This window comes from Strigops habroptila, chromosome 4 (genome assembly GCF_004027225.2).
Source record: "Strigops habroptila isolate Jane chromosome 4, bStrHab1.2.pri, whole genome shotgun sequence".
NCBI lineage: Eukaryota > Metazoa > Chordata > Aves > Psittaciformes > Psittacidae > Strigops > Strigops habroptila.
Genome location: NC_046358.1, coordinates 5,910,191 through 5,937,552, shown reverse-complemented (window position 1 = coordinate 5,937,552; position 27,362 = coordinate 5,910,191). Strand labels below are relative to the sequence as shown.

General features: G+C 43.2%; 2 protein-coding genes and 1 non-coding gene across 7 annotated transcripts in view; 1 reads left to right on the top strand and 2 right to left on the bottom strand.

The window, feature by feature from the left end:
- Positions 1–734: 734 nt before the first annotated feature.
- F2 (coagulation factor II, thrombin) lies at positions 735–9,334 on the top strand. The gene is made up of 14 exons (XM_030481290.1): positions 735–853; positions 2,201–2,364; positions 3,334–3,358; positions 3,565–3,615; positions 4,063–4,168; positions 4,254–4,384; positions 4,625–4,921; positions 5,266–5,379; positions 5,652–5,778; positions 6,270–6,437; positions 6,764–6,937; positions 7,100–7,278; positions 8,550–8,620; positions 9,037–9,334. The coding sequence occupies exons 1-14, from the start codon at positions 775–777 to the stop codon at positions 9,178–9,180; spliced, it is 1,830 nt and encodes a 609-aa protein (XP_030337150.1). The 5' UTR covers positions 735–774; the 3' UTR covers positions 9,181–9,334.
- A 1,344-nt stretch (positions 9,335–10,678) lies between these two features.
- CKAP5 (cytoskeleton associated protein 5) overlaps positions 10,679–27,362 on the bottom strand; it is a 51,691-nt gene continuing 35,007 nt past the window's right edge. For 4 of the 5 annotated variants that reach the window (XM_030481285.1, XM_030481286.1, XM_030481287.1 and 1 more), the window contains exons 29-45: positions 27,012–27,161; positions 26,417–26,620; positions 25,050–25,185; positions 23,886–24,079; positions 21,982–22,154; positions 21,744–21,767; positions 20,694–20,867; positions 20,348–20,468; positions 19,520–19,699; positions 18,875–19,062; positions 18,394–18,469; positions 17,423–17,611; positions 17,188–17,325; positions 16,584–16,667; positions 16,331–16,490; positions 14,492–14,646; positions 10,679–13,074 (exon numbers count right to left, since the gene is read on the bottom strand). In XM_030481285.1, coding sequence (XP_030337145.1) covers positions 12,820–13,074; positions 14,492–14,646; positions 16,331–16,490; positions 16,584–16,667; positions 17,188–17,325; positions 17,423–17,611; positions 18,394–18,469; positions 18,875–19,062; positions 19,520–19,699; positions 20,348–20,468; positions 20,694–20,867; positions 21,744–21,767; positions 21,982–22,154; positions 23,886–24,079; positions 25,050–25,185; positions 26,417–26,620; positions 27,012–27,161 — 2,601 coding nt within the window. In that variant the 3' untranslated portion in view covers positions 10,679–12,819. The remainder of the gene's footprint in view (positions 13,075–14,491; positions 14,647–16,330; positions 16,491–16,583; positions 16,668–17,187; positions 17,326–17,422; positions 17,612–18,393; positions 18,470–18,874; positions 19,063–19,519; positions 19,700–20,347; positions 20,469–20,693; positions 20,868–21,743; positions 21,768–21,981; positions 22,155–23,885; positions 24,080–25,049; positions 25,186–26,416; positions 26,621–27,011; positions 27,162–27,362) is intronic. The other variant, XM_030481289.1, reaches the window with a different exon arrangement.
- LOC115607778 lies at positions 20,188–20,298 on the bottom strand. Its single transcript, XR_003991344.1, has one exon. It is a non-coding gene; the product is annotated as a small nucleolar RNA SNORD67 (small nucleolar RNA).

The following is a 27,362-nucleotide window of genomic DNA, read 5'->3' as shown; positions in this document are numbered from 1 at the left end:
GCTGCTTCACCCTCCTCCACTCTGCTGGGAATTGTAACGCAGTGGGTAGTTTGCACTGCCAGTGGCAGTGCTGACCTAATGGGAGGAAAATTCCACATGAGCTGTCTCAGGCACCCCAGTTCTGCTCCTTGGCATGGGCAATGGAGAAGGGCAAGACTTAAACTGTGTGTTCTGGTGCCACAATAGCTGGCGCTGAGCTTGCTGATCACTGCAGGGAGAAAAGACAGCGGGGGGAGGAAGTGAGGTGGGGCTTGCAGCTGAAACCAGAAGGATTGGGAATGGCTCAGGAGCTCTCCAAGTCTTGCTGCGTGTGATGACACTAGAGTACAGCTCTGAGAAGAGGCAGCAGCAGGGACTTGAGTCTGTAATGGTGCCAACTGCTCCATGGAGCAGAATGTCACCAAGGGAAGCTGCTCTGGATGGGGCAGAGACATCTCCATGGCAGCCCGAGTTCTCCCTGTGCCCTGGGACAACCCGTCCCCTCACTCCTCGTGCCATCTTCCCAGTTACGAAATGGGATGCTAATTTTGCTCCTATGGGGATCCAGGGACATTTCACTTGGCTCCCACCAATTAAGTAAGAAAATGAAGATGCCCTGAAAGGAGGGAGAGATGCCAAGAGAGGAGGGATAAGAGGAGCCTCAGTCCCACTGTCCCTGACACACGACGACCTCTGGAGTCCTGTTTCTTCATTCTGGTTCAATATTAACCCAGCGGGGCTGTGACTCTGCTTATCCTGCTCCCTTTGCATTCCCCCACAGCCGGGCTGTGCAGCATGGCACGCCACACAATCAGCGTCCTGAGGGGCCTGCTCTTGTCCAGCCTTCTGCACCTCGCGCTGAGCCAGGATGGAGGTAAGACACAATAGCACAGGGACAAGGATGGTACCAATGGGGGACAGGAGGAAGAGGGATGAGTTATTTCCACAAGGATGATCGGGGGCTGGAGCACCTCCCATATGGAGACAGACTGAGAAAGTTGGGGCTGTTCAGCCTGGAGAAGAGAAGCTGCGTGGAGACCTCAGAGCAGCTTCCAGTATCTGAAGGGGGCTACAGGGATGCTGGAGAGGGACTCTTCCTTAGGGACTGTAGCAGTAGGACAATGGGTAACGGGTTCAAACTGAAACAGGGGACGTTCAGGTTAGATATAAGGAAGAAGTTCTTTACAGTGAGGGTGGTGAGGCACTGGAATGGGTTGCCCAAGGAAGCTGTGAATGCTCCATCCCTGGTGGTGTTCAAGGCCAGGTTGGACAGAGCCTTGGGCGACATGGTTTAGTGCAAGGTGTCCCTGCCCATGGCAAGGGGGTTGGAACTAGATTATCTTAAGGTCCTTTCCAACCCTAACTATTCCGTGATTCTATGATTTCTATCCAGGAGTAAAGCCAGCAGCAGGTTTTCTTGGTAAGGCAGGAGGACCTTGTAAAAGGCTGAAGTTGGGAGTGAAAGGATGCTGAGATTGGAGGGAGCACACGGCTTTCCTGCAGGGGAGGATGCAGCAGCATCCAGCAGCTGGTGACAGCAGCTCAGTGGATGTTGTGGATCACTTGGGAGATGGTGGGGAAGGGGAATGTGGCTCAGCCCAGGACCATGTGCAACAGAACTGTGGGCCTTTCTGAGCTAGGGTTCCTCAGTTAACCTGGGTGGCTGCAATTCTCCATTGCCTCCACAGCTCTACCTTATCTAGACTTTAGGTCATACGCAACGTGCTGCCTTTCTGCTCACTGCTGCTTTTCTCTTATCAGTACCTCAAATTCATCTGTCTTTTCATAATATGAGGTTAGGTCCTCTCTGACCCACTGCTGTGTGTGAGAAGACCTGTCTAAAGGTCTCAAATCAGGGTCTCTGACCATGAAGATGGAACCAAGCTGTGACTATCACGCTGGTTTGAGGTTGGCAAGAGAAATGCAGTGGCTGGCAGGGAACAGTAACAGGCTCCAAGCAAACAAGCCTCAACCTAACTGTGAATGAGCAGAGCAGCTTTGCTGAGGACAGCAGAGGATTCCTGACAGATGAAGCATAGAGAGCCCACTGTGATCATCAGGTGTAGACCTGGCAGGGCTTCTCATCTCTGTGTGGCACTGGGGAGGTTGGGCCATGGGATGGGCACATCAGCTGTGTGTGGGTTGTGGAAGCTGGAAGGGAGGTGAAGGGACCCCCCTGGGTGTGAGCACCCCTTTGACTGGCAGTGTTCTGACCCGGTAGTTTTCCTGGAAAAGGGGCAGGCTCTGTCCGTGCTCAAGCGCCTGCGACGCGCCAACAAGGGCTTTCTGGAGGAGATGCTCAAGGGGAACCTGGAGCGGGAGTGCCTGGAGGAGAGCTGCACTTACGAGGAGGCTTTTGAAGCCCTCGAGTCCACGGTTCAGACGGTACGTGTGGGGCTTCCCAGGAAACATGCCCTCAGCTGATCCCTGTAGTGGGAGACCCGCAGGTCACACAGGGGCTGGGGCTGTAAGGCTCAATGCCGTGAACCAAGGATGAGGCCGATGTGGGTGCCCCAGGCAATGCTCAGGCTTTCTAAGGGAGTTTCCCTCCTGCAGCCACTCCAGGGAATGTAGCTCAAAACTCAGGTTCCTTTCCCTCCCTCTCTAATTTAAGCATGAAGTGATAAAGAGAGAGTGTTGTTATCAGTCCTGAATTGCATCTTCCACTGGTGCACATGGTGCTGCACACATTTGAACTACCACAGTCCCAGACATTCCTATAAGAGCTGACTTAGCCACCAAACACCAACTGCAGGAGCCTCAAGCTCCTTTGAGCTGAAGCATTTGCAGCATCCTTCCTGTTTTCTGGCTTCTCTGTTAAATTTGTTCTCCATCGTTTTGGGATTTGCTCCTACCCGCAAGGGTGAATTCCACACCCAAGACTACAACAGTAAACAGACAAACAGGAGCCTGAGCCAGCAAGATACAAGCTCTGTGAAGTATTTCTTCAGCACTCACCCCCAGGCTGCACAGCAGAGATGTATCTCCAAAGAGCTGAGCAATACCTGCATAAGATCCATCTGTGGCCTTACAAGTTCTAGGTTCAGCTCCTTGGAGTCCTGCGCTGGAGCACAGGCTCTGCTTCCTCTGCAGGTCGATGATGAAGGTTGCAGCATCTTTGGCCTGTTCAGAAACAACAGTAGTCTTGGTTGTTGAGTCTGATGAGCGGGAATGTGGTTTTGTATCAGATTGTTTTGTTGGACTCTGTAGTAACTGGTATCCACAGAGTTTGGTTAGTCCATTCCATGTGTTATGATGGGGCAATGCAAACCAGCTGGTTTGCATCAGCAAGGGCTGATGTTCTGTCCCTCTACACTTCAATATATGATTTTTTTTATTCTTTTCTTTTTACAGGAGGCATTTTGGTCAAAATACCAAGGTGAGTCACTGCAAGTCCTGCAGGTGCGATGCCATCCCTTAGGATGCACTGTCCATCCTGGAGAGGTGGCTCCCTACCCTCTTGCAAAAGCTCACTTTCCACGACAAGGCACTTGTGTTTTGTCCCTAGATGATGAACTGATTCAAACTATGATGCTCATTTGGATTCCTTTCATATAATGTGTTTGTTTCTTCTTATTTTGCTAGTATGTCAGGGCCTGGGACAGTCCAGGACAGTGCTGGGTGCTTGTCTAGAAGGTAAGAAACTCATGTTAACCTCAGCTGCCAGGTACAGTGAGTGCCAGGAACTTGCTTCTTGCAGAGTTTGTAAGGAAAATACCATGATCTAATGTTGGTGAAGCCTCTGAGTAGAAAGAAAAAGAACAGGAGGGGAGCTTGCAATTCCTTTCTTCCTCTTTATTTCCCCACTAACCATTCCACAAACAGCATGGGGTAGATACCCTTCTCCTTGTGATACAGTCTCCAAGGTGACATCTCAGCAGGGCTCTGACCTGCACCCACAGCCAAAGCAAAGCACAGAGCCTCAGGGCGATGCTCTTCCCACCCCATGCAGAGAATGCCTGTGCTGTGCAGGCTCATACATGCAACAGAAGTTAGAGGGATTCATGGGATGGCACCTCTGACCTTGACAAACAACATCCATTTCCACTGGCCCTGGCTTACACTATGCTGGGATTTTGACAGGTAACTGCTCTCTTGGGCTGGGCCACAACTATAAGGGGACAATCAGCTACACCAAGTCAGGGATTGAATGTCAAGTATGGACAAGCAAATATCCACATATACCAAAGTAAGTTCATATCTTCCCCATACCCCTAAAGGGTGCTCCAGGGTGTCCTTCCTTCCTTCCTGGCCTAACCAGCCTTTTCTCACAGATTTAATGCCACCATTTATCCCAACCTCATTGAGAACTACTGCAGGAACCCAGACAACCACTCAGAAGGCCCATGGTGCTACACCCGAGACCCAACAGTGGAACGGGAAGAGTGTCCCATCCCAGTGTGTGGTATGTCTCAGCTCTACACCCCAGAAAACCCTCCTCTGGCAGGGAGCATCGCACTGAGACTGGCACTAAAGGTGCGGAGGGGAGAGGGTTAGGAGGGAAGGATCTTACCTGAACAGAAGTCAGTCAGAGTAGACGGATGCCCCATGGACCTCTAGGCTTTGCTAAAGGGGCTCCAGTGCTATTTGCTAACAGTACTGAGTCTGAAGTTATGGCTTTAATCACAGCTCTCTGTCTTTCCAGGTGAAGAAAGGACAACAGTTGAATTTACTCCACGGGTCACACCACCAGCCCCAGAGGAGCCCTGTGAAGAAGAGAAAGGGATGTATTACACTGGGACCCTCTCAGTCACTGTGTCTGGAGCTAAGTGCCTGCCGTGGAACTCTGAGAAAGCCAAAGAGGTGCTCCAAGGAAAACACATTGACCCAGAGGTGAAACTGCTGGAGAATTACTGTCGGAACCCAGATGGAGATGATGAGGGTGTCTGGTGTGTCACAGATGAACCACCCAACTTTGAATATTGTGACCTGCACTACTGCGGTGAGAAGCCTGCATTGGTTTGGGTAGGCACAGGCAATCAACAGCGCTGTGACTAGGGTGAAGTGCTTGGCCTGGGAGGCATAGACAAGGAATGCACCATCCATGGGGAAGTTCTGTTTGTCCAAATATCACATGTACTAACCTGCTGTACAGGTATAGAGCTGTTACATCTCTCAGGTGTTCTCCTTCACAATGGTGGGCAAGGAGCATTAAGAGCAGCAGTGTTTTTAAAACATCATTCCTCCATCAGACCCGCTGTGTGTGAAAGGGAACATTCACATTGCTGGTAATTATGGAAGCTGCAGCTAGGCCTTTTACCATGTTGGTCTTTCTGTCTCTCTCAGACAGCTCGCTAGAGGATGAGTATGAACAGTCAGAGGGAATCTCCGGCCGCGCCGCCCTTCCTCAAGAGTTCAAAACCTTCTTTGATGACAAAACGTTTGGTTCAGGAGAAGCAGGTGAGCAAAAACTCCAGATACAGCATCATGGTTTGTAGAAAGGCTGCAGCTTCTTCCTGCAGGGCAGTCACTGTTCCTCAGGGACACCAGCTTGCCAAGTGCTGTCAAGTTCCTTGAAGCACCCTCAGAAGTCAATCTCCAGGTACAACCATGGAGCTAATAAGTGCTTCCTTCCCAGGCTCTTCCAGCTTAGCATGCTGACTGCAGACAACGTTCTCCACTGTGAACCAGGGTTAGTAACAAAGCCTGATGACCTGGGTTTTTGTTTCCAGACTGTGGCACTCGTCCTTTATTTGAGAAGAAAAAGATAACGGACAAAAGTGAGAAGGAGCTGCTGGACTCTTACATTGGAGGCAGAATTGTCCATGGGGATGATGCAGAAGTTGGCAGCTCTCCTTGGTAAGCATTATCTTGCCCTACTCTTCCATAGGGAATTGTGTCTCACTTCCGTTCAAGCAGGGGGAAATAAAAGGGCTCTCCCACCTTAGGCAGTACACAGGCATTATGGCTTCTAATCAAAGCTTCTCCAAGTGGTTGATAGGGTGCTACTAAAACAGCTGGACAGAAACTCTCCTCTTGAGCCAAGCGTGCAACCATGTGCGAAAGCAATAGTGCTGGTGCGTTTCATCCTCAGCTCTTCCTCTTTCCAGCTTTGCTGCATCAGAGAGGATGAGAAGCCTCTCTGGGTGAAGGAAATTGGGTAAATGGCCCACCACAGAATATGCTGGTCCAGGGAAGACTTGCTAGAGCCACTTGGTAGTGCTCTGTCAGTATAGCACAATGCTCTTCCCTGCTCACTGCCAATTCTGCTCTTCCTGCATGACATTAAGACACATCCAGCCATCCACATCTGTAGTCCTGCTAAGTCTTCCTTCTTCCTTGTCTCTCAGGCAGGTGATGCTCTACAAAAAGAGTCCTCAAGAGCTGCTGTGTGGTGCCAGCCTCATCAGTGACAGCTGGATTTTGACTGCTGCTCATTGTCTTTACTATCCACCCTGGGACAAGAACTTGACTACAAATGACATCTTGGTGCGGATTGGCAAGCACGTAAGAGCAAAGTAAGAGCCTGGATGAAGTTAAAGTGGTCTAGCCTTCCTCTTGGAGTGATGTGCTACAATGAGGTTGGGCTATCAGTCAGTATCCAAGGAAACACACATAGCCAATGTGACATGCCTGTCAATAATGGGATCTAACAGAGCTGCTATTTGCTGCTCTTGCTGATCCCAAAGGTTAAAGTGAAAGGGAGGGCAGAAGCATGCCAAGCTTGAAGGGGTGCTCTGGTGTAATTGTCTCAGAGGATACAAAGCACCTGAGAGTATCGTGGTCCCCAGAAGAGTCTCAGTTGCTACTGTACAGTGAGTTCTTTCCTTCATGACTATTTCAGGTATGAAAAGAATATAGAGAAGATTGCTCTGTTGGATAAAATCATCATCCATCCCAAGTACAACTGGAAAGACAACATGGACCGAGACATTGCACTCATGCACTTGAAGAGACCCATCATCTTCAGTGACTACATCCATCCTGTCTGCCTGCCTACCAAAGACGTTGTGCAGAGGTGAGGAGACTGTCCCACAGGCCTAAAAATACAGGCTACAAAAGCTTCCTTTGGGCCTTCTAAGACAGAAAAAGATGCATTATTCAGGCTGTTTACAGCAAGAGAGCCAGGCAGGAGAAAGCAGTTCAATGCATTTGATTATACTCACGCTTCCTTCCCCAGGCTGATGCTGGCAGGTTACAAAGGGCGAGTAACTGGTTGGGGAAACTTGAAAGAAACATGGGCCACCAGCCCGAGCAACCTGCCCACAGTTCTGCAACAGCTCAACGTGCCCATTGTAAGCCAGGATATCTGCAAGGCATCCACCAAAGTCAAAGTCACTGACAACATGTTCTGTGCAGGTAAGTAATACTGGAGACAGTATATTATATATATATATGTATAATACTAGTAGATTAGTTAGGCATGTGTGAAAAAATCTAATTCCTCATGTTCTGTTAAGTTCCTTTCTAATAAATTTGAAGAGGTATGTATCTACACATAAGAAAGAATATTTCTTCTCTATGTCATATACTGTTTTATGGACCCTTTACAGCTGTCCTTTTTCTTCCAAGCTGAGCAGCATTGATTTAATCTTTCCTCATACAGAAGGTTTTCTGTACTTCTGAATCTCTGTACCTTCCTAAGTCTCTTCTGGCACTATACTCTTTTGGAGAGAGAATAGAAGTGAACACAGAATTCACAATACAAAGAGACTACAGATTTATGTGCCAGTTTAATACTTTCTGCTCTATTCTTCATTTGCTTGTAGAAAATGAGAGAGCCTGCACAAATTTGCAATGATTGACTGAGTTTGTGCTGCTTGCATCTAGTAACATGCGATTGCTTGAGTTAGGATGGAAGCCAATTTCCTACCAACAATACAGTGTTCTTATGGTTTCTTTTGCTAGACCAGGTTGGACGGCGCTTTGAGCAACCCGGTCTAGTGGAAGGTGTCCCTGCCCATGACAGGGGATTGGAACTAGATGAGCTTTAAGGTCTTTTCCAACCCAAACCATTCTAGAATTCCATGATAGACAGCATTCTTAAAACATAGCATACTGCAGAAACAGGGAGATACAGGTGGTGGGAAAATGAAGAGATACCATCTAGCTCATCAGGAATTAAAGTGAAATCTCTTGTCTCTTCATAGCAAGGCTGTAGGAAGTCAGTTGGGGAAGAGAGAGTAGAGCCTGCAGAATGACACAAAGCCATCCAGGAAGTGAGGATGGCCATGTGTCTCCATAGTAAATACAACAAAAGAACAGGGTAGATGGAATATTACACACACAGAAGTTTGTAAGACAAAAGAAAGGCACAGTAGCTCAAGCTACAGCTGCTGAACACAGGGGCAACTGACACTAACAGCAATTCTCATGAAAGAAAACTCATGAAAGGACTGAGAGCACAGAGGGAAGAATAGGGTGGATTCAGGAGTGTTGCAGACAGCAGCAGTTAGCTGATTTACATACAATATAACACACAAAACAGCTTTCTAAATTTTAGTGCAATAGTTGGCATGAGAGTAAATGTCATGACTCTCAAAATATATGCAGCAATACTTCAAGGAAAAGATGGCCAAACGCCAGCCACTCCCCTGTAGTCAAATGTCCAACTTTCTTTCTGCCTGTAGGTTACAGTCCTGAAGACACAAAGAGAGGAGATGCCTGTGAAGGGGACAGTGGGGGACCTTTTGTAATGAAGGTATGTTCAACTAGTTCAAGCTCATAAAACACACAGGTAGGTTTGTGCTATTCTGAACTTCTATAATAGTCTCAAAAGCAGTAGCAGAGATGCAGACTGCCGGAGTACCTGGAGCAATCCCATCTCATGCCCAAACTGAGCAACTGAGATGAACCCTGCAGTCCAGGCCCACTTCTGTACTGAAGTTCTGAACTGCTCGAGGTCTCAGCACAGAAAGATCAGCTGCAAACACACAAGTGATGGCAAATTCTCACTTAAGAGGTTTAAGAGTAAAGTTACTCCAACAAGCTGGTGTCTAGTAGATGACAGTCTGAATTTCAAACCAGTTTCCATCACTGAACAGGCTGGAGCATACACAAGGCATAAACCTCAAGGTATCTTGCTTCTTGTGCCAATCCCATTTCTTTTTGCTTTAGAACCCAGATGACAACCGTTGGTACCAAGTGGGAGTAGTTTCATGGGGAGAAGGCTGTGACCGAGACGGCAAATATGGATTTTATACCCACGTATTCCGCCTGAAGAAGTGGATGCGAAAAGCCATTGAAAAACATGGGGGATAAAATAAGCATTACCTTACTTGCTCTTGGTTTTCCTACAATGCTCCACTTCCTACAACAGAAGCATAGAAGATCCTGAAGTAAAACAGTAACATCCTTACAGCTTAAAGGAAAGTATTCTTTCTTGAAAATAAAAGTTCTCAAAACCATCTTCTTACATTTGTTTATGCTGATTTTAGTTGCACTTGAATATAAGCCACTACAGTAGCCACGAGTACCAACAGAATAAGAGAATGGCACTGATTGCACCGCTGATTACCAGTTGTACTTCAAACAAATCCTCCTCCCTCCCATCAGCTATTGTTATCAACAGATTTTAGACCTCAAATGGCCTTAAGCCAGTCCCAGTAAGCACAATTGTGCCCACAGGCACTGTCCATTTCCCCCCTTTCTGTTCTAGAAGTAGAGCCAGGAATGCACCGGTGATAATCACCCTACAGTAACTGTGGCATTACACAAACCACCAATACCAGTGCCAGAAGTAAAGCTACCAGAACCCATTTTGAGGACAGACCTTGTTCTCAACTACAGCAGCAGACATTACCAGCACCCCTGCTCCCAAGGCTAGCATCTTCGGAACTTACAGATGCCAGCTGTATGCAGCTCATCCTACAGAGGAACATGGGCTTGAATACACTAAGCGGCACTTCCATTACTTCCGTACTGTATGGCAGTAACTTTCTACATGGTAGGTGGTGCTGGGTCCTCAAAGTGCAGTTTCCACCTGCAATGCAAGATGCAGAAGGAAACAATTCATGCACATTGTCCAAGGACCTCCAATGGAAGCAGCTGCACTATACCCATTTGGTTGCCTTATAAAGCCTGTTGAGGGATCACTCTCCCAAAAGCTTTAGCTCTTTCATTAACTTCTCTTTAGCAGCAATTTGTGGCACTGAGGACCCAGCAGTAAATACATATTTTTGACTAGCCAACTTGTTCAGCCTGATTTTCCCTTAAAGTAATGATGAGATGTGGAAACTGCCCTTGCTCCCTATGACCATATTCCTGAACTCATTCACAGTGCCATAAAGTCACAGAAACAGGCAACAGCACAACTTAGTTGTGCTTCATATTAAAATGTATTAAGCAACAGAGTGACTGTGTTTAAGGAGTGAGAGGTAACTATCTGAAATCAGTTTCATATAAATGAAGTTATTGATCAGTTATTATCTGGCCACCTCTCTGAAGATGGCTCACTTGGGAATCAACCTGAACACAACCCAATTTGATTGCCCAAAGCAAGCATAAAAACAACCTCTCAAAGACATCTGAAGAAAGAAACCTCAAGAGCTCCAGTTCCACAACTGTTTAAATCATTGACAACCACAGGCGTCAGGCACTGAAAATGTTTATCCTTTCTAACATTTAAATGTTTAGCCTCACCCTTTCACTGCTACCTGATCATCTGTGAGAAACTGCATATCTAAAAGGGCAAGCAGGACCATACAGCTTCTGGAGTAAGTCACTGTAATGCTGACTTGTTACAAACAATACAGAGGAATCATTTTTAAAATTCAGTTTAATGTTATTTAAATATTGTCTGGGCTAAAGATTAGGCTTTATTAATTGATGTGCACAAGTTTTAGTTCAGAACTCCCAGGATATTGAGTCCAACCAAACACTACAGAGACAACAGGGCAAAAACTCATTCATAGTAAGCAACTGTATCTTCCGCTTCTCAATTATTCCTGTATTTCCCTTCCAATTCAGCTTCAAATTTAAAGTAGTTGTATGCAGGTTTGCAGGCATTGCTGTTTTAACATCCTGAGCTAATTAACAAACAGCTCTTCAGAATGTCTATTGGACATGGTAAAGGAACATATGGATTAAATCTCAGTAAGTTTCAAAAAGCAGCTAGTAATTGAGAGGTAGTGGCAGTAACTCTAGTGTCAGCCAACACAAACTATTCACAAACAGCCCCAAGTTAAGTGCACAAAACCTCAGCACTTACCACGAAGGGCCAAACCTCCACTTGTCATACAGTTCCACAAGAAAAGTGCATGCCCACTTCAGGTTAGGAAAGGAGACTGGGACTACTAAACCGAGGTGGTGGAGCAATGAATGGCATCACATCAATTAACACAGGATGGAGAACACTTGCAAGTCACCTGCTACCGCAGTGTACAAACTCACCACAAGCACCAAGCAGTATTACAGCAACTGCAACCCCAGCCAAGGGGTCCTGTAAGAGGAAGACTTCAGCCGTTTGCAGAAGCTCTGGCATAGATCTGTTGTACAGGTACTACTTTAAAGCCACATTTTCACTGTAATCAGGCAAGATAGCTTGAGTAACAGCCCTGATGCAGAGACTGCTGGTCCACAGAGCAAACAACAAAAGCAGCAGTTGCATGGAACAGATTAAAATCTAGAGAAGTGTGCTATTTTAAGCCTGCCTGTCCAATTCATCAATAACTTTGTTCTAACTATGGAACAGATGTGTAATTTATGCTTCACAGCCAGCTCTCTCATGGAAGTGCAGTAATAAGGTGAAAAAATGAATGAAAGGACTAGAAAGGCTACACAGGATATGTCTTCACACTTGTAGCTTCTGAAAAAGGCTAATCAGAAGACTACAAAAGCAGCAGTGGTTATAGCTTTTGCAGACTAGCACTACTGGGTGTTAGTTACACCAAACAGTAGAGTCTGCTTACATCAGATGTTTAAGAGCAAAAAGGATGTGGTGGTGAGGTGTACCCGCATGAGGAGGACTGCTTAACCAAGTGAGTTCAGGATACATGAGTCCACTGGCTGTACATCCCTGCTAATCTATTCCATATCAACAGCAGCAGGCTCCCTCAAGGAAAGCTTTTGTACAGAGGGGCTATGCTTAACCTGGGTAAAGGCATCACACGGACTAGGTAATTCAAAATAAGCAATTTAAGCAAAGTAAATATTCTCAACTTACTCTCAAGTTACAGAAACATATTCCAAACAAAAAACAACTATATGAAAAATGCACTACTGCTTATAGAAGAAAGAGTGCAAAGTTTCAGGATTGCACCTACTGATAGTATATATTCACTCATTTTCCTTATAATATATCCAAACCCCAAGGTTCATATCACGAATAGTTTAGTTCAGTTTCTTGATGCCCGGTCACAACATTCAGGAATAGAGAGTGACTTCTCTAACCAGCAGTCACTGCTGTTCCTACAGAGGCTGGTATAGTTAATGCAAACTTTATTTACAAAAGACACTTAAATTAGTTACTTCATGCCGTGTGTCCATACAGAACCAACAGTTCAAAGATTACATGGAGAAGAATTCACAAAATTAAAAGTGAAATCACTAAAGATCTTCTAAGAGTTAAGAACTAGGAAAAGATCTTAACGACAATTTTACAAATTAAAAAAAACAAGTTATGAGAAACTAGTCTGAGCAAGAATATGGTTGTTTACAGGTCTGTACACTAAAACTAATACATAGACAGCCTTCTATTGTCAAAGAGATGCTCACTGAGAAGCAGAGTATGTACAAATACTTGTGCCACAATGACTCAACCCCCAAAATCCACGGTATTATACATAAACCAGTTTGTATACATTAGGCCTAAATGAGGCCATTTAACTATGAAGACTTCTAGTTTAGTAAACTAAAGCTGAAGACAGCCCAAGCAACAGTGATGCCGTGTCTCTTGCATCTTTATTTGCGACTGCTTTTTATTCTCTCCAATCTTTTTTTCAAGTCGTCAATATTAGCTGCTGCAGAAGAGGGTGAAGCCAGGGTAGTGCCAATGCCAGAGGAATGAGTCTGATTGGAGTCCAGGTCCAGATGTTGGTACTGCTCCCGTGACTCACGGAGCTGGGAGAGCTTACTGTGAAGCATATCTGTAGAGGATGCAACTGTAGGGAGTGCTGGTTTAGAGAGCAGAGACGTCAGAGGTGGTCTGTCTTCCTGCTGTAGGGGGAGGAAAGTGAGGTGTTAAGATAGTGGCAAAAGCCATGTAAGAAGTACTAAACCATAATCAATGTCTTTTCATCTTCACACTAAAAACAGAGGAAAGGGAAGGAGGAATACAACACAGGTGATCTAGACTGATAAAGTCAGTTGCTAAAGTCAGAACCATGCACAAAGCTATAATGCTCAATTCCTATCATTCAAGTAGCTTCTGTCAGTAGGAAGAGAGGAGCTAGTGTCTTTAAAGATCAAAATTCACAGCAGACCAGTGTTTTACTGAGATGGCCTGCTGCAGTCCTGAACAGCCTGAAGATGCAAGAGGAAAGTCCATGCCCATGTACAGCATCAACAGGCAATGAGTTTTCTGGAAGAACTTGCGAAAAGGAAACTTGGAATGGCTGGCAAAATCCACTCTGCCAAAGATGTAAACTGTCAATTCATAGAATGATTTGGGTTGGAAAGGACCTTAAAGCTCATCTAGTTCCAACCCTCCGTGCCACAGGCAGGGACACCTTCCACTAAACCAGCTCGCTCCAAGCCTCATCCAATTTATTCCTTGAACAGTGCCAGGGATGGAGCAGCCACAGCTTCTCTGGGCACCCTGTGCCAGCATCTCACCATCCTCACAGAAAAGAATTTTTTCCTAACGTCATCTAAATCACTACATCACTGTTCTTTTACCAACTGATACCTTCATCTGTGTTAATGACCTTATTACTATCATCTAGGAAACATGCCTCCTCAGAGGGGAGCTGATATGCAAGTTTGTGTTAAAGGCTGTAACAGTGATGTGCCTGGATGACTGTTCCTAGGATGAACATCACCTTTCATGTAGCTAAGTGCAAACTTCAGTAGTTGGCACTAGATTCCTAACACATAGATCACCAAGCTGTTAGAAATTTTGGCTCACAGGTTTCCAATACCAAGCTCATTCAGCATTTCTGTGCTTCAGTATCTATACACTCAAAATATATAAAACTTCATTCAAAGTCTTTGTTCAGCTCTTACGGGTATTTCAGAGCAGAAAGATATAGAATTGCCACATCATTCAACTCAAACAGAGGTCAATATATGGTAATCTTTAGAGAGAAGTAATTTAGTTAAACCTTTCTGAGACTCAACTACATAGCAAGGGAAGATACCAAACTACAGGGCTGCAGAAATAACCTGCATATACACTAGTGCTGCAGAGTGAACTGAAACATAAACCCACTTGGCCATGCAATGAGTTTAAAGCCGTTTGTACTAGGCATGTGCCATGCAGTGAATAGCTGGGACATGCGTTATAACTAAAGATCATTGATTCTGATTGGAATCTGCCTTTGGCACAGAAAAAGCAATTATGTGAATTCTTAAAACAAAAAAGCAGAAATGAAGTGCCTCCCTGGGGATTTACAGGAGCTGTCAGGTACAATACCTTTGCATTGTCAAGGCCACAACGCTGCCTGAGGATTTTTAACCTTTCCAAGTAAACTGAAGGCCCCACTTCCTCCCCATTTGAGTTTCCTATGGATGAAGATACAGTGTGGGTAGAAGCAGGAACACACGTTCCTTCCATCTGAGGAGAAATTCCTAGAGGATGAGGGGAAGAGGAAGGAAAGAAAAAAAAGAAAAGGAAGATTAAAAACAAACAAGTGTAAACCTCTTGGTCAGTTCCTGGAAATAACATGCAATGGATGAACAATTGACCAACCTATAAACTAACAAGCTATTTGCATTTGCTAGTATAGGCATATGAGCCCTTTCAGTTCCTTGCAGGAGTGACAATTGAAAACCAGGAAAGAAACTGAGACATTGAAGAAGCAGCAGCAGAGCAGCTCCAGAAGTAGTGCTGAGACTGACAGCTGAAGTAGACACTGGGAGGGAGAGGAAGATACTGATGTGGAGCAGCAGTAACCATGATGTCCAACAGAGAGAACGCAGCAATGGGCAGGATGGGAAATATTTGGAGTCTATCTTTTTCCTAAGTTTAGCAGTACTTCTAGGCAGACCTCACCACTGATGCTAGCCCTTCTTTACCTCTCGTTCAGGTAACTTAAAGCTGCTGCTTCTTGCAATTCAATCTGAAATAGTGATTTCTGGAAGGCATGTAGCAAGGTTTTTAAAGCTTCCCTACAAAAAAAATTAGGAAAGGGTTTTACATTATGAGAAAACCTTTCCATTGCAAAATAGGCAGCAAGTTCCAAGACTTAGCATGGACAGGGATTTCTTTTCACGTGTTTACTGCAAGGGTACTTAAAATAGATAAAAAGGAGAATTAAGGTTAAGCATTTATACTTTAGTCTAAATAAAGCACAGTTGCAAGATGGAACAATAATCCTTTTTTACATCAAACTATTATAGTAAGGTAGGGAAAAGAAAGATAAAATTGGGGCACAAATTCCATTTTGAAATTTAACTGTTGAGCTGAGGTTTCTTGGTTGTACAGACTTTTAGGATGAAAGAATTTTCTGTCCTGTCTAGTCAAATACGTTTAGAAGGTTCTGAAAGAAACTTACATCATAGTAATTTACAATAAAGGGAGAGGAGAAGGAACAGTAGTAAGAGAAAAGGCTAAAGTCTCACAGAGCACTGGAATGTGAAAGAAATGAAAGTCAGAGGTAGTTTTGCCAGACTGTATCAGTTTTTACTTTCAGCTAATCATTTGTCACATTCACTCCCTAATACTGCATTAAATACTCATTTGTGCTTATCTGCAATGAAAAGACTCATTAACAAACTAAGTGGTTTACAGTAATTTAGCCAATTAAAAAGCTGATTTATTGGAAACAGGTCATCGCAAAGACTGGTTTGTGAAACAGTTCAAGTTATTTGAACTAAACTTTGATTCTACAGCAAACAATACAATCAAAAAGACTCCTGTCCCATTTTAGTAACCAAAATGTAAAAGGAGAACCTGAGAGCTGCTGCTGTTATAAACCAGCTGCATACTTGACAGAAACAATTCTTGATATCAGACACATGAAGCATAGGTTAATGTTCAACCCACATTACAGGATATGAATTAGAACCACTTGTTTACCAACCTTTCAGACGTTTCCAACATTAACTGACAATGGTTTAACATTGTTTTTTGTAAACAAAGAATGCACAGTCCCTGCAACTGGTGCCTCAGGAGGCAACACAAGTGCCAAGAACACACATAACTCACTTTGGAAATCCATGAACATCTGCAAATATTAGTTTCTACCAGGGGACGTAACTGCCCTCCTATCTCTGCTTCTCATAGATCAATCAGTTCTGTTATAGCACGTACCTGTAGAAGCAGCAATTCGCCCTTTCCCCTCCCGTTCTGTTTCTATCAGCCGGAGGCCTCTTTCCACATAGCTCTGGAAGAACTGAGAGGAGTTTTTCAGGAAGGGCTCAATGTCTGCATCAGAATATTTCTTTTTGTATTCATACAGCTCTGCCAGACCCTGGGAGGGAAGAGTTCCTGCGCATTACTACAACTGCTGCATACACCATTCTAATGTATAATGCTCTCTGCCTTGCAGGAAGGGAGCACTCACCTCCTTAGTGTTCTCCTTGGAGCCAATCTTCTTAAATATTTCTGCCAATATATCATTAACTTTGGCCTTTGAAGCCTTTTCCTCCTAAGAAATAAATGGACACTTTTAAAACAAAGTGAATAAAATGAGAGGAAGTTAGACAAACCCCCAATGCCCTCAGACCTGCTAGATGGATACCGGGATACAGAGCATCCAAGAAAACCTTGAAGCAGTTAAGAGTTTCACATTGCCACTGCTTACGCAGAATGAGAATAAGGACATCATCAAGTTGTGGGACTCCTGAAAAGTCAGCGTTTAAAGCCTATTTTGGGTATGATCTACTAAAAGTTAACCAAATGCAGTATCAGGCATCATAAAACCTATGCTGCACACCTGAATATCCTGTAAAGCACTTCATCCTGGGAGATGCATAGAATAGTCAGGTAATAACAGAAACACACTGCAAGTTGCCAAAGCAGCCATAAATAAAAGTGAAACTAGAAGAGCATTTCCAACACTAGTTGGATGTCAGAAAGGCAATTACTAGTTCATATTCCACAGGCTTAATGTAAGGCTTAAATTGCCTTACATTCCCTCTCCCTACCAACACATTTACATTACTTACTATGCGAGAAGCTCCCTTTTCTGTATCCTTATCAGTTTTGCTTCCACTCTGATCCATGGAGTGTTTCACTACTCTACACAGGTGAGCCTCCAGCTCAGACTCATTTTTGTTGTCTATCATTGTTAAATGATCTAAGATCTAAAAGGAGAAAGAAGGGATTAAGAAAGAAGGAAAAACCTTTAGAGACTGCATGAACATCCAGTTCAAAAGTAGACAGACTAATGACTGCTCTGACCTTGGGCCCTTTTAACTTGCACAGAGTGTGAAGCAGAGTCTTCAGTGTCCTTATAGGAAACTCACTCTTACATTGCTTCAGCTTCTCTTTGGGAAAGACCTTCATGAAGATGTGGATATCCAGTAAAATCCGATCCAGATTGATACTATTAATGGTTTCCGGAAGCAGACGCACCATTCTCCACAGACACTGGAACAGGAGAGTGACTTAAAGTGAGACAACTCAACGAAGAAGCATTTAACGATATAAAGAGACTGTACAAAGCTATCTCTGAGCCATTTCACTCTGCTACCACATTCAGACACACACTATGTCTGCTCAAGTTACATCCGTATTGGTACATACTTTTTTTTGTAACTAATTTGGATGTATCCAAATCCTTCTTCAGAGCTGATGTATAAAAGCAGTGCTGACTTCTCTATCAGTATATGGAGACTGAATGGTTTGCATGAAGAAATTTCAGTAGATTATGCATATATGCTATGTATAGTCACACACAAGCGTTTGTTCTTTAGGTTTAACCTCATTAAGAACACCTAAGTTGTCTTTAAAAGATGCCAGTTACAAAAGGGCGTTGTATTACAAAACAAGATCACACCCATGCCTTGAATGTAGACATCTGCATGTTTGTTCTGCCTATCCTTAGAGAACAAAATACAAGCCACTCCAGCCTGGGACTGTTTGAATCCACAGTACAATGCTGTGCTTAAGCAGATAAGCCCAGCAGGTGACCGCACACCTCTGTACAGAGTTTGTATTAGTACACATGAGCTTCTGTAAACTATCAGCAGGTGTTAAGCTCCCTCCTGGCATACATGACATCACTATATGCAACATATAATTATAAGATTATAATACTTAAGAAATATTTCAAGTTATGGTCACTCATTTATTTAGTTTAAATGTATCTGTTTTTTCAGCCAAGAGATTCAGATAAACCAACTAATTCAAAACTCCTATGGCAGGCTCACCTTCATGACAAGTTCTGAAAACTTAGGAGAGCTGGCTGTTGCTAGCAGGCTGTCTTGGAGCAAAACAAGCAGAGCACTAGAAGGAATAAATTTATAGAAGTTACGAGGGAAAAGTGCTACACACAAAAAACATGCAAACCCCCCACAGAATACCACACCACAGATTAGGGTTAGTCCAGCAGTTTATGTCATGGTGCGAAACAGCTCTATCTTTCTAGCATGTTACACGAGTTAAAGGGGCAGTCTGCTGAATTACAGAACATATAGAATCATTGTAAGCTGGTTCATTTAGTCTGACTCCAGCCGTGCAGATTGTGCAGTCATATTCTGATCACCACCGACTATTAGTGATAACTCTTCATTAACCAGCTGAACTATTCTGGGCATCATTCTCTGCCTACAGAATGACTAACAAAAACTTCTCCATTCAACAAACACACAAGAATGGGTGAAGAGAAGCAGTAACTGCACAATTATATACCTCAAGATGTTGGTCTGGTCAGACTTTTCCAGAACTTTCACTACCAGCAGGTTAACTGACCGGATGACCTGCTCACCCTCCTCAAGGTCTTCAAGCCGAGAATCCAGCATTAGTGTAATAAGACCATGCATTAGATCCTTCAGCACACCAGTGGAGGCCTCTCGAGCCAGACTCTCGATCTGAAATAGCTACAAATTGAAGACAATATTAGGAGTTTTCCCTGTACATAATGCTTTAATATAGCAATTCCTCTAGACTACACTGTCAAACTATCTGACATCCCCTTTATCCCACCCCCAGCAATAAAAATGCAACTAGGAAGAAACTTATTTCTACCAAATGACTTCTGAAATACATAGACCACCAACTGGGTGCTCAAAACATAAGGAATATTAAAACAGAGCTTAATAGTAAGTGTTAAGAGTGGCTGTATTCTGTATAAGCAAATAGACCTTCTTCCCTTCCCCTATTTCCCATTCCCCACTCCCTCTCAAAAGGTGCAGTGGTGAGAAGACCATTAGCAAGAAACCTTCATAAATAAGACTCAATAGTAAGCTAACCTAAGTACATGACAGACATGCCATTCTCCAACTTCTGCAAAGAAATCATTTGCTCTTCACCTTAACTTGTAGGTCAAAGCCTTACCGAGATCATGCTCCCAATAATACAGCTGTAAAGTTTGACTATCTCATCTTTGTCTAGCTTCTCATCTGCCATGTGCGTGTTGTAGATTAGCCGAAGCTGCATAAAAGTAGCTATTAGGAATTGGTCAATGTGGCCAGACATTGCTTCTGCTTTGTCTTCCTGTCTGAGGACTTCATCAATCTAAAATTTAAAAACAAATTACCCAAGTTAACAGAATGCAAACAGTGCAAAATAACTATAATTCCAAAACTTTTCTATAGAAAAGGTCTTGTCATGAACAATCCCATTTGCCAGGGCACTTATATTTAAGCTTTCACCTGATATTTATTACTAGCCAGACTTCTATTGTTAATCCCATTACAACCAATTATTGATCTTGTAGAGAATTCCAATTCTATTTTGTACACCAATGAACACAAAGTTCTGAGTTATGAATTCTGGAATTAACAGCTTCATGAAGTCTTCTGGACAAAATACTTCTAAGAAGCCAAAGCCATCCTAGAAACATGTAAAAGCTCTGAGGCAAGATGGCTCTTTTGCTCAGAATCCTTAAGACAGTTAACATTTAATAGTTAAGTCTCACTGGATTTACTGGCTTTTTCACTTTTCTTAATGCTTTTGCGTTAACAGTCTATTCTACATCATCCAAGTGGAATTTCTATTGCTAAAGCGAGTCAGATGGCCCCTGTGCACTTAGTTTTGTCATCAGGGAGGTTCTGAGCAGAGTCCATGTCACCCGACACGACTGCTCCACCACAGTGCAACTCATCACTCTCGCAGACAATTAGTTTAGTACAGTGTGATCAGTTGCTATTTTACTTCACTTACCTGTGCCAGAGCCTGGATGCTTGTATTTATATCACCACTAGCTACTTGGGAAATGACAAAGTTGATAGTAGAAGCTGTGTTACTGTGCATGTCATCGAAGTGTGGGGATACAGCCCGGATTCTAAACAGTTGAAGAAAACAGGGTTCGTTACTCTTTGGAGGGATAGCTCTAATTTACATTGAATTGCTATATTTCAATGTTGGTTTAGAGACAAGGGAAAAGGATTTCAATCTTTGCATGTCTTTAACATGTCGACTGCACTACTTGTAAAGACACTGATGATGCATTTACAAACTTGATACTTTTACTATAAAAATGCATAGGCAGAACTCAAACTAGACTTACTTCGGCTCAGGAATCAAGACTGGCTCAAAGATGTCATCTAGTTTGTGCTGTACAAGTGCTGGCATCTCACATCTGACAGTACCATTATCATTTTCAATCTCATCAAGATCCAGCTGAAACTCCCGTGGAACCGTATGTGCTGTCTCCGAATGACCGCCCATGTTGCGATTTTGGCTATAGAAACCAGGAGAGAGGTGTTTATTATATATACACAAGAGGCAAGAGCACTAGCATCCCTGTTAGCCCTAAAGATCTCAATAGCACAGATTTTGAACTTCTGATTTCATTCAAACCCTCTAAATAGCCCCCTTTGCCTTTCCCCTAGCCATTAGTAAAACAAGGTTTTGTAGGCCAGATGAACGACTGCTAGTTACTGGCCTTCCTATAGTTTCTCTTATAACCCATCACAAGATTCCCTGCATCTGTGATAGGTGTGCACTGGTTCATTTTGAGAACTACCTAGCACAGTCTAAAGTGGTATCAATGGAATATAGTGCTCATAAGTGGCTTTTCTTTTTCTTTTTTAAATGATGGATAGGATGCGTATGCAACGTTGCAAGCTCATCTGAACTTGGGACTCCCAGTGGCCCACATGACTTGTGCTGTGTATTGGATTTTCCTCAAGGAAATGTTCCAATACATAGCTCTCAACAGAGATTTTTATTCCAAGACAGTGAGCAGTTTGAGCTATTTGTTTCTGGTATTGTTGCCCCAGGCTCTACAATTCACACATGCTCACCCAGTACTGAGCTATATGTCTGCCCTAACAATTTAAAACCAAGGTCCAATCAACACCAGGCTTAATGTAGCATAGTAAGTTCTCACAGTATTCCTAAACAGTTGCTTAACATGGAAGTGCCAGGTCTGCCTGCAGTGTGATCTACAGTCACCTTGGCAGAAACCCATGGTTTTGCTTTCTTTTAAGTCAGAGACCTGCAAATAATGTAGAACTGGCCATTGTAAACCTGTCACGCTCAGGAAGGGATGACTAGAATAGAAATGGAATGATAGAAGAGCCTTGCTACCAAGGAGTTAGTGGGCAGTACTTACATCCTATAAGTGCGATACATAATTCTGTCCATGGAGAAGCAGTGAAAAAAGGCACAAGACCATTTAGAAAGATTTCAAGACAGACAAGACAAAAAAAATTCAGACATTCTCTTTTATATTCTTTGGCCAATTTCCACAACATGCAAAGATGATGACACAAGAACTGAAAGAACATCGCCAGACATGATATTAGCACACACACAATGCAGGCTGCAGACCATAATGTATCATTACATACTTGAGTTTGGAGGACATGTCCTCAGCTGGTCCCTTCCGCAGCATGCTGGCATTAGTGCTGATGTTTTGAACACGTTGAGGTTTCTCCTCTGCCTGTCTCACTGGAGCAGCAGATGGTCTCTTGGCTGAGCGTTTTATTCTCTCTTCCAGCATGCTCATGTCTTTCTCAGAAAGCTGTAACACAAGGCTTTCACTCAACTGGAGGTGTATGGATTTGAGCTATCTCAGCCACCTACAGCAGATATACCACTTATAACTGCAGACTGAAGTTCTCCAATACCAGGGGTAGGAGCTGCCAGCTCTATCATCTAGCAGCAAACTAATAGGGCTGCTCTGGACTGCCAGATGGAGTCTGGCAGTCTCAAGGAGCTGAATAACCCATATCGACAAGCTGTAACACTGGATACAGCTATTTCTAGCCAAATAATTTCCAAGAAACAAGTAATCTTCAAACTAGAGTACTACCATGTGTTTCTAGTTGTTGCTTGTGTTGCTGCAAAAAACCCAAACAAAAATTACCCTCAACCTTTCCATACCCCCTATTTGGATCCCAGACAATGCCTTATCACTATGAACCTTGACACAGAAGTTTGAGTCCTTCTAACAGTTGACTTATTCAATGTACTCCTAATTCAACCTGAACACAAAGCCAAATAAACATTCAAACTTATGCAGTGAGAAGGATCATATTTATCTGCCTTGCTTACAGAACCAAAGGTTACTGGTAACTGCATTTGAACAAAGGTAGCCATGACAATTCTGTGGGAAGTACTCTCCAGCATCCCTATGATTTGGAAACTGTCCTGAAAAGCAATACATTTTAGGACTAGATGGACCATATTGAAGCTCAGAAAGCCATGGTGAGAAGGGGTTGAATGGTTCAGGTGCTACAATTCTTTCCTTAACCTTGAAAATTGAATAGCAAATGGACTATGCATCACTAAGGAGGAGGCAGATTGCTCTCTGAACAATAGTTAAAATAAGATGGGAAACTAAAATACTAGTGAAAAATGCAACATTAATTCTCATGGAGATGGCTACCAGAGAAAATGGGTCAATGAAACCCAACATCTCAGGAAGTTGAGGAAAAAAAAAAGCAAGGGGGAAAACCAAAAACTACAACACAAAAAAGGCATTAACATATCTATCATATTCCAAAAAGTTTTAGTGCTGCTAGAAACATTAAGAGCACAAATTCACAGAACAGAAGAGGAAAAAATGGCCTAACAGCTCTTAAATTCAGGCTAGAACTCAGTATACTTAATCTGTTATGCACAGTAATCCGAAGACACAGTGAAATAGCTTTCCACTGCTGGAGACTGGAAAGTGAGTTTTGCCACCTTTAACTTTCTATTTTAGATGACACAGCCAAGCATGATTTACAGAGAACAAACCAGCAGCAACATAAAGCAACACAGTACTGACACAGACCATAAGCACTGTAGTGCGATAAGATAAAGCAAGCAAACTAAACTTACCAAACTTTACCTGCAAAACAGTTGGGAGATGGTTGTATAAAAAGTACCACGAGTACTTGATGGAGCCTCAACAGCTAGCCTTATTTGGCCAAATAAGTTATCCAAATACTGTTCTAAATCACAAGTGTTACCTATACAGTTTACTGTAAAGTAAGTTATCCTTTACAAGAAATGTAACTCCCATGAAAGTCTGTGTTTTGCTCATTTCCTCCAATTTAGTTTTTCATTCATGAATATCCAGGTTATATATCCCATCATCAGAAATTAACCAGCTGACTTGCTATGGTGTAGCAAGTTATTGTCAAAATACAAAGTGCTCGACACCGACAGCAAGATGTTGCATGACCAATCACAAGCAAAACAGTGCTAATTCCCTCCAAAAGCGTAAGGATTTGGGAAACAAAAGATTATGTCCAGTTACACTCACATTTCCAATCAGCTTGAACACTTGGTCACCATGAACATTGTAGACAGTCACGATGGTGTTCAGCGCAGCGTTGCGCACAGTGTTGTCCCTATCGCCAATATGAGTTGCCATTTCTTTTAAGGCTTTCCCTGGAGTTGGCTGGCATACATTCATGCCATAGGATTCAACCAGACAGCCAAGCTCTTCCAGGCATTCTAAAGGAAGAAAGTGACACGACAATGAAGTTTAAAGCTGCTGGGAAAAGAGCCCTCCCAGTTTCTATGTTCATTGAATCATAGAATGGTTTGGGTTGGAAAGGACCTTAAGATCATCTAGTTCCAACCCCCCTGCCATGGGCAGGGACACCTTGCACTAAACCATGTCACCCAAGACTCTGTGCAACCTGGCCTTGAAGACTGCCAGGGACGGAGCATTTACCACTTCCTTGGGCAACCCATTCCAGTGCCTCACCACCCTCACTGTAAAGAACTTCTTCCTTGTATCTAAACTAAGCTTACCCTGTTTAAGTTGGAACCCATCATCCCTTGTCCTATCACTACAATCCCTAATGAAGAGTCCCTCTCCAGCATCCTTGTAGGCCCAACTACAACTTGAACATTTGCTGTAGAGACAAGTGTCAATCACAATGTCGATAACAGATACACTCCAAGGTGATTTATGCAGTGAATACTAAACTAATGGTTCAGACTACCTTACACAGCACCTAAAAGCTGTCAGTCATCTCTGTACCATTCAAATATTTCCCATTACCGTATATGAGCAACATTACAGTTAACTTCACATGTAGGTAGTTTAGACAGTTGTGAGCTTGCAATGCTCCATTTGGTATATAATTTAACTTTCTGGTTATACCAGGATATTTTCAAGGTGACTAGGGAGTTGTTTGAGCTACAAACACCATACCACAAATAATTTTTATTATAAAGTTAAGATACACAGTGTGAAGACATTTATTTCTAAAGTCTTTATCAGATTAACTGATTCCTTTAGCCACTTAGACAATACTACTGTCACTGTTCTCCCCAGTACTGTTTCACTAGGACAACAAGCCTACTCAAGGGAGACTATCTTAATGCTGAATTGCTCGTCTTTGGAAGGTACAAACCCACCCAAACTCAAAATGATATGCTCTGTAACCACTCAGTTCATCATGCCATTTCTCACCTGCACGCTGTTTTGAGTTTTTGGATTTTGTCCCCTCCATGATGAAAGTGAACATCTTGCTGGCTGGATAGATGAGACACATCCTGTTCAGAATGGCACGGACATCCCTGCGGATCACATCTTTCGGTTCTCCTACCTAGTGGGAAAGCCAAAAAAAAGGGGAAAAAGAATAGTCTCATGATGCTATACATTGGCCTAAATAATGTTAGGAAAGGCAGAATTCTTCTCAATGCCAAAATCCTTTAAAATGGCTTTTAAAGGCAAATATGCAACGTAGAATCATAGAATCATTTAGGTTGGAAAAGACCCTTAAGGACAAGTGTGACTTTTAACCTAACACTACCAAGTTCACTACTAAACCGAGTCCCTAAGTGCCACATGTACAAGTCTTTTAAATACCTCCAAGGATGGTAATTCAACCACTTTTTCTTGTGCAGCCTGTTCCAATGCCCGATAACCCTTTTGGTGAGAAACTTTTTCCCAATATCCAACCTGAACCTCCCTGGCACAATTTGAGGCTATTTCCTCCCATCCTACTCACTTGTTACTTGGCAGACTGACACCCACATCACTATAACCTCCTTTCAGGTGGTTGTAGAGCAATAAGGTCTCCTCTGAGCCTAATTTTTTCCAGGATAAGCAACCTCAGTTCCTTCAGCTGTTCTTCATAATACTTTTTCTCCAGACCCTTCACCAGCATCATTGCCTTTCTCTGGACCTGCTCCAGCACCTCAATGTCTTTCTCGTAGTGAGGGGCCCAGAACTGAATACAGTATTTGAGGTATGGCCTCACCAAAGTACAATGTGCTAAATACAGGGGCATGATCACTTCCCTGGCCCTGCTGGCCATGCTATTTCTGATACAGGCCAGGATGCTGTTTGGCCTTGGCTTCCTGGGCACAAGCTGGCTCCTGCTCAGCTGGCTGCTGACCAACACCCCCAGGCCCTTTTCCACCAGGCAGCTTTCCAGCCACTCTTCCCCAAGCCTGTAGCACTGCATGGGGTTGTTCTGACCCAAGTGCAGGACCTGGCACTTTGCCTTGTTGAACCTCATACAGTTCAGCCCATTGATCCAGCTTGCCCAGATACTTCTGCAGAGTCTCCCTACTCTCCAGCATATCAACACTACCACACAGTTTGGTGTCATCTGCAAATGTACTGAGGGTGCATCTGATCCCCTCGTCCAGATCATCAATTAACAGAATTGGCCCCAGTATTGAGCCCTCAGGAACACCACTGGTGACCAGCTGCCAACTGGATTTAACACCCTTCACCATATATTTGAAATTAACATTCTACGGCACATGATACTATCCTGCTATATTCCTCATGAAAAATAAGGTTAGTTTCTTTACTATGAACTGTACCTTTAGGATAAGATATGGGATGAAGGAGGATGCTTCATTCTCAGTAAGGTGATACTCCTCTTGACTCAACAAATTGAAAAGCAGCTTAAGGTATTCAAGTGCTTTCATCAAAACACTTGTGTTGGTATCAAAGAACCTCAGGGTAAGCCACTTTAAGATCAGATCCAGGCAGCTGATGACTCCATCTTTTTCACTTTCCAAGTGCTTGAAGAAAACAAAACCAAAACAAAACCAGAGATTATGCAAAATGAAACACACTGTTCAACAAAAGAACAGAGAATAAGGAAATGCTATGCCTGATAAGATGGTCTACATTTACTGGCTGATTCCTAGAACCATAAGTATTCAACTTACACAGCTTTCTGAAATTATAAGAGAAGTCTCCACGGAGGAAGTTTTTCCTTCTCCCAAGAAACAATAATAATACAAACTTCATTCCTCTGAAAATTATTTCTATTTATGTTAAGGATTTGACTTCACAGAACCACCACCCCTGGCTCCTCAGAGAATTCCTATCTGATTTTAATTCAAGCACAATCATTCATAGCAGAGATTAATTCTTTACATCACCTATTACCACAGACCCAAAACTCACCTCAATCATAACAGCCAGTGCTTTGTTGTGATGCTGAAAGTCTGCATGAAACATTTCATCCTGTAGCCATTTAGCCACACAACTGGACATCTGAGTTTTTAGCTGCTCAATATATTCATCACGGGGAGTAGTGAAATTCCACTTTAACACCTGTAAAAGGCAGCATTTGGAACTCAAAGCAAGCAATATTTCCTCTTCCTGCAAATTGCAACCCTCAATTCTGTTTTAGAATCTATTTGCAAAGTCTTCTCATTATCAACAAGTAACAGGAAAAAAAGTCAGTGGTGTTTGCTCACATTGGCTTACATGTAAAATTTTTTCTACTTGGAGCAATTCTTTAGGCCATTAGTT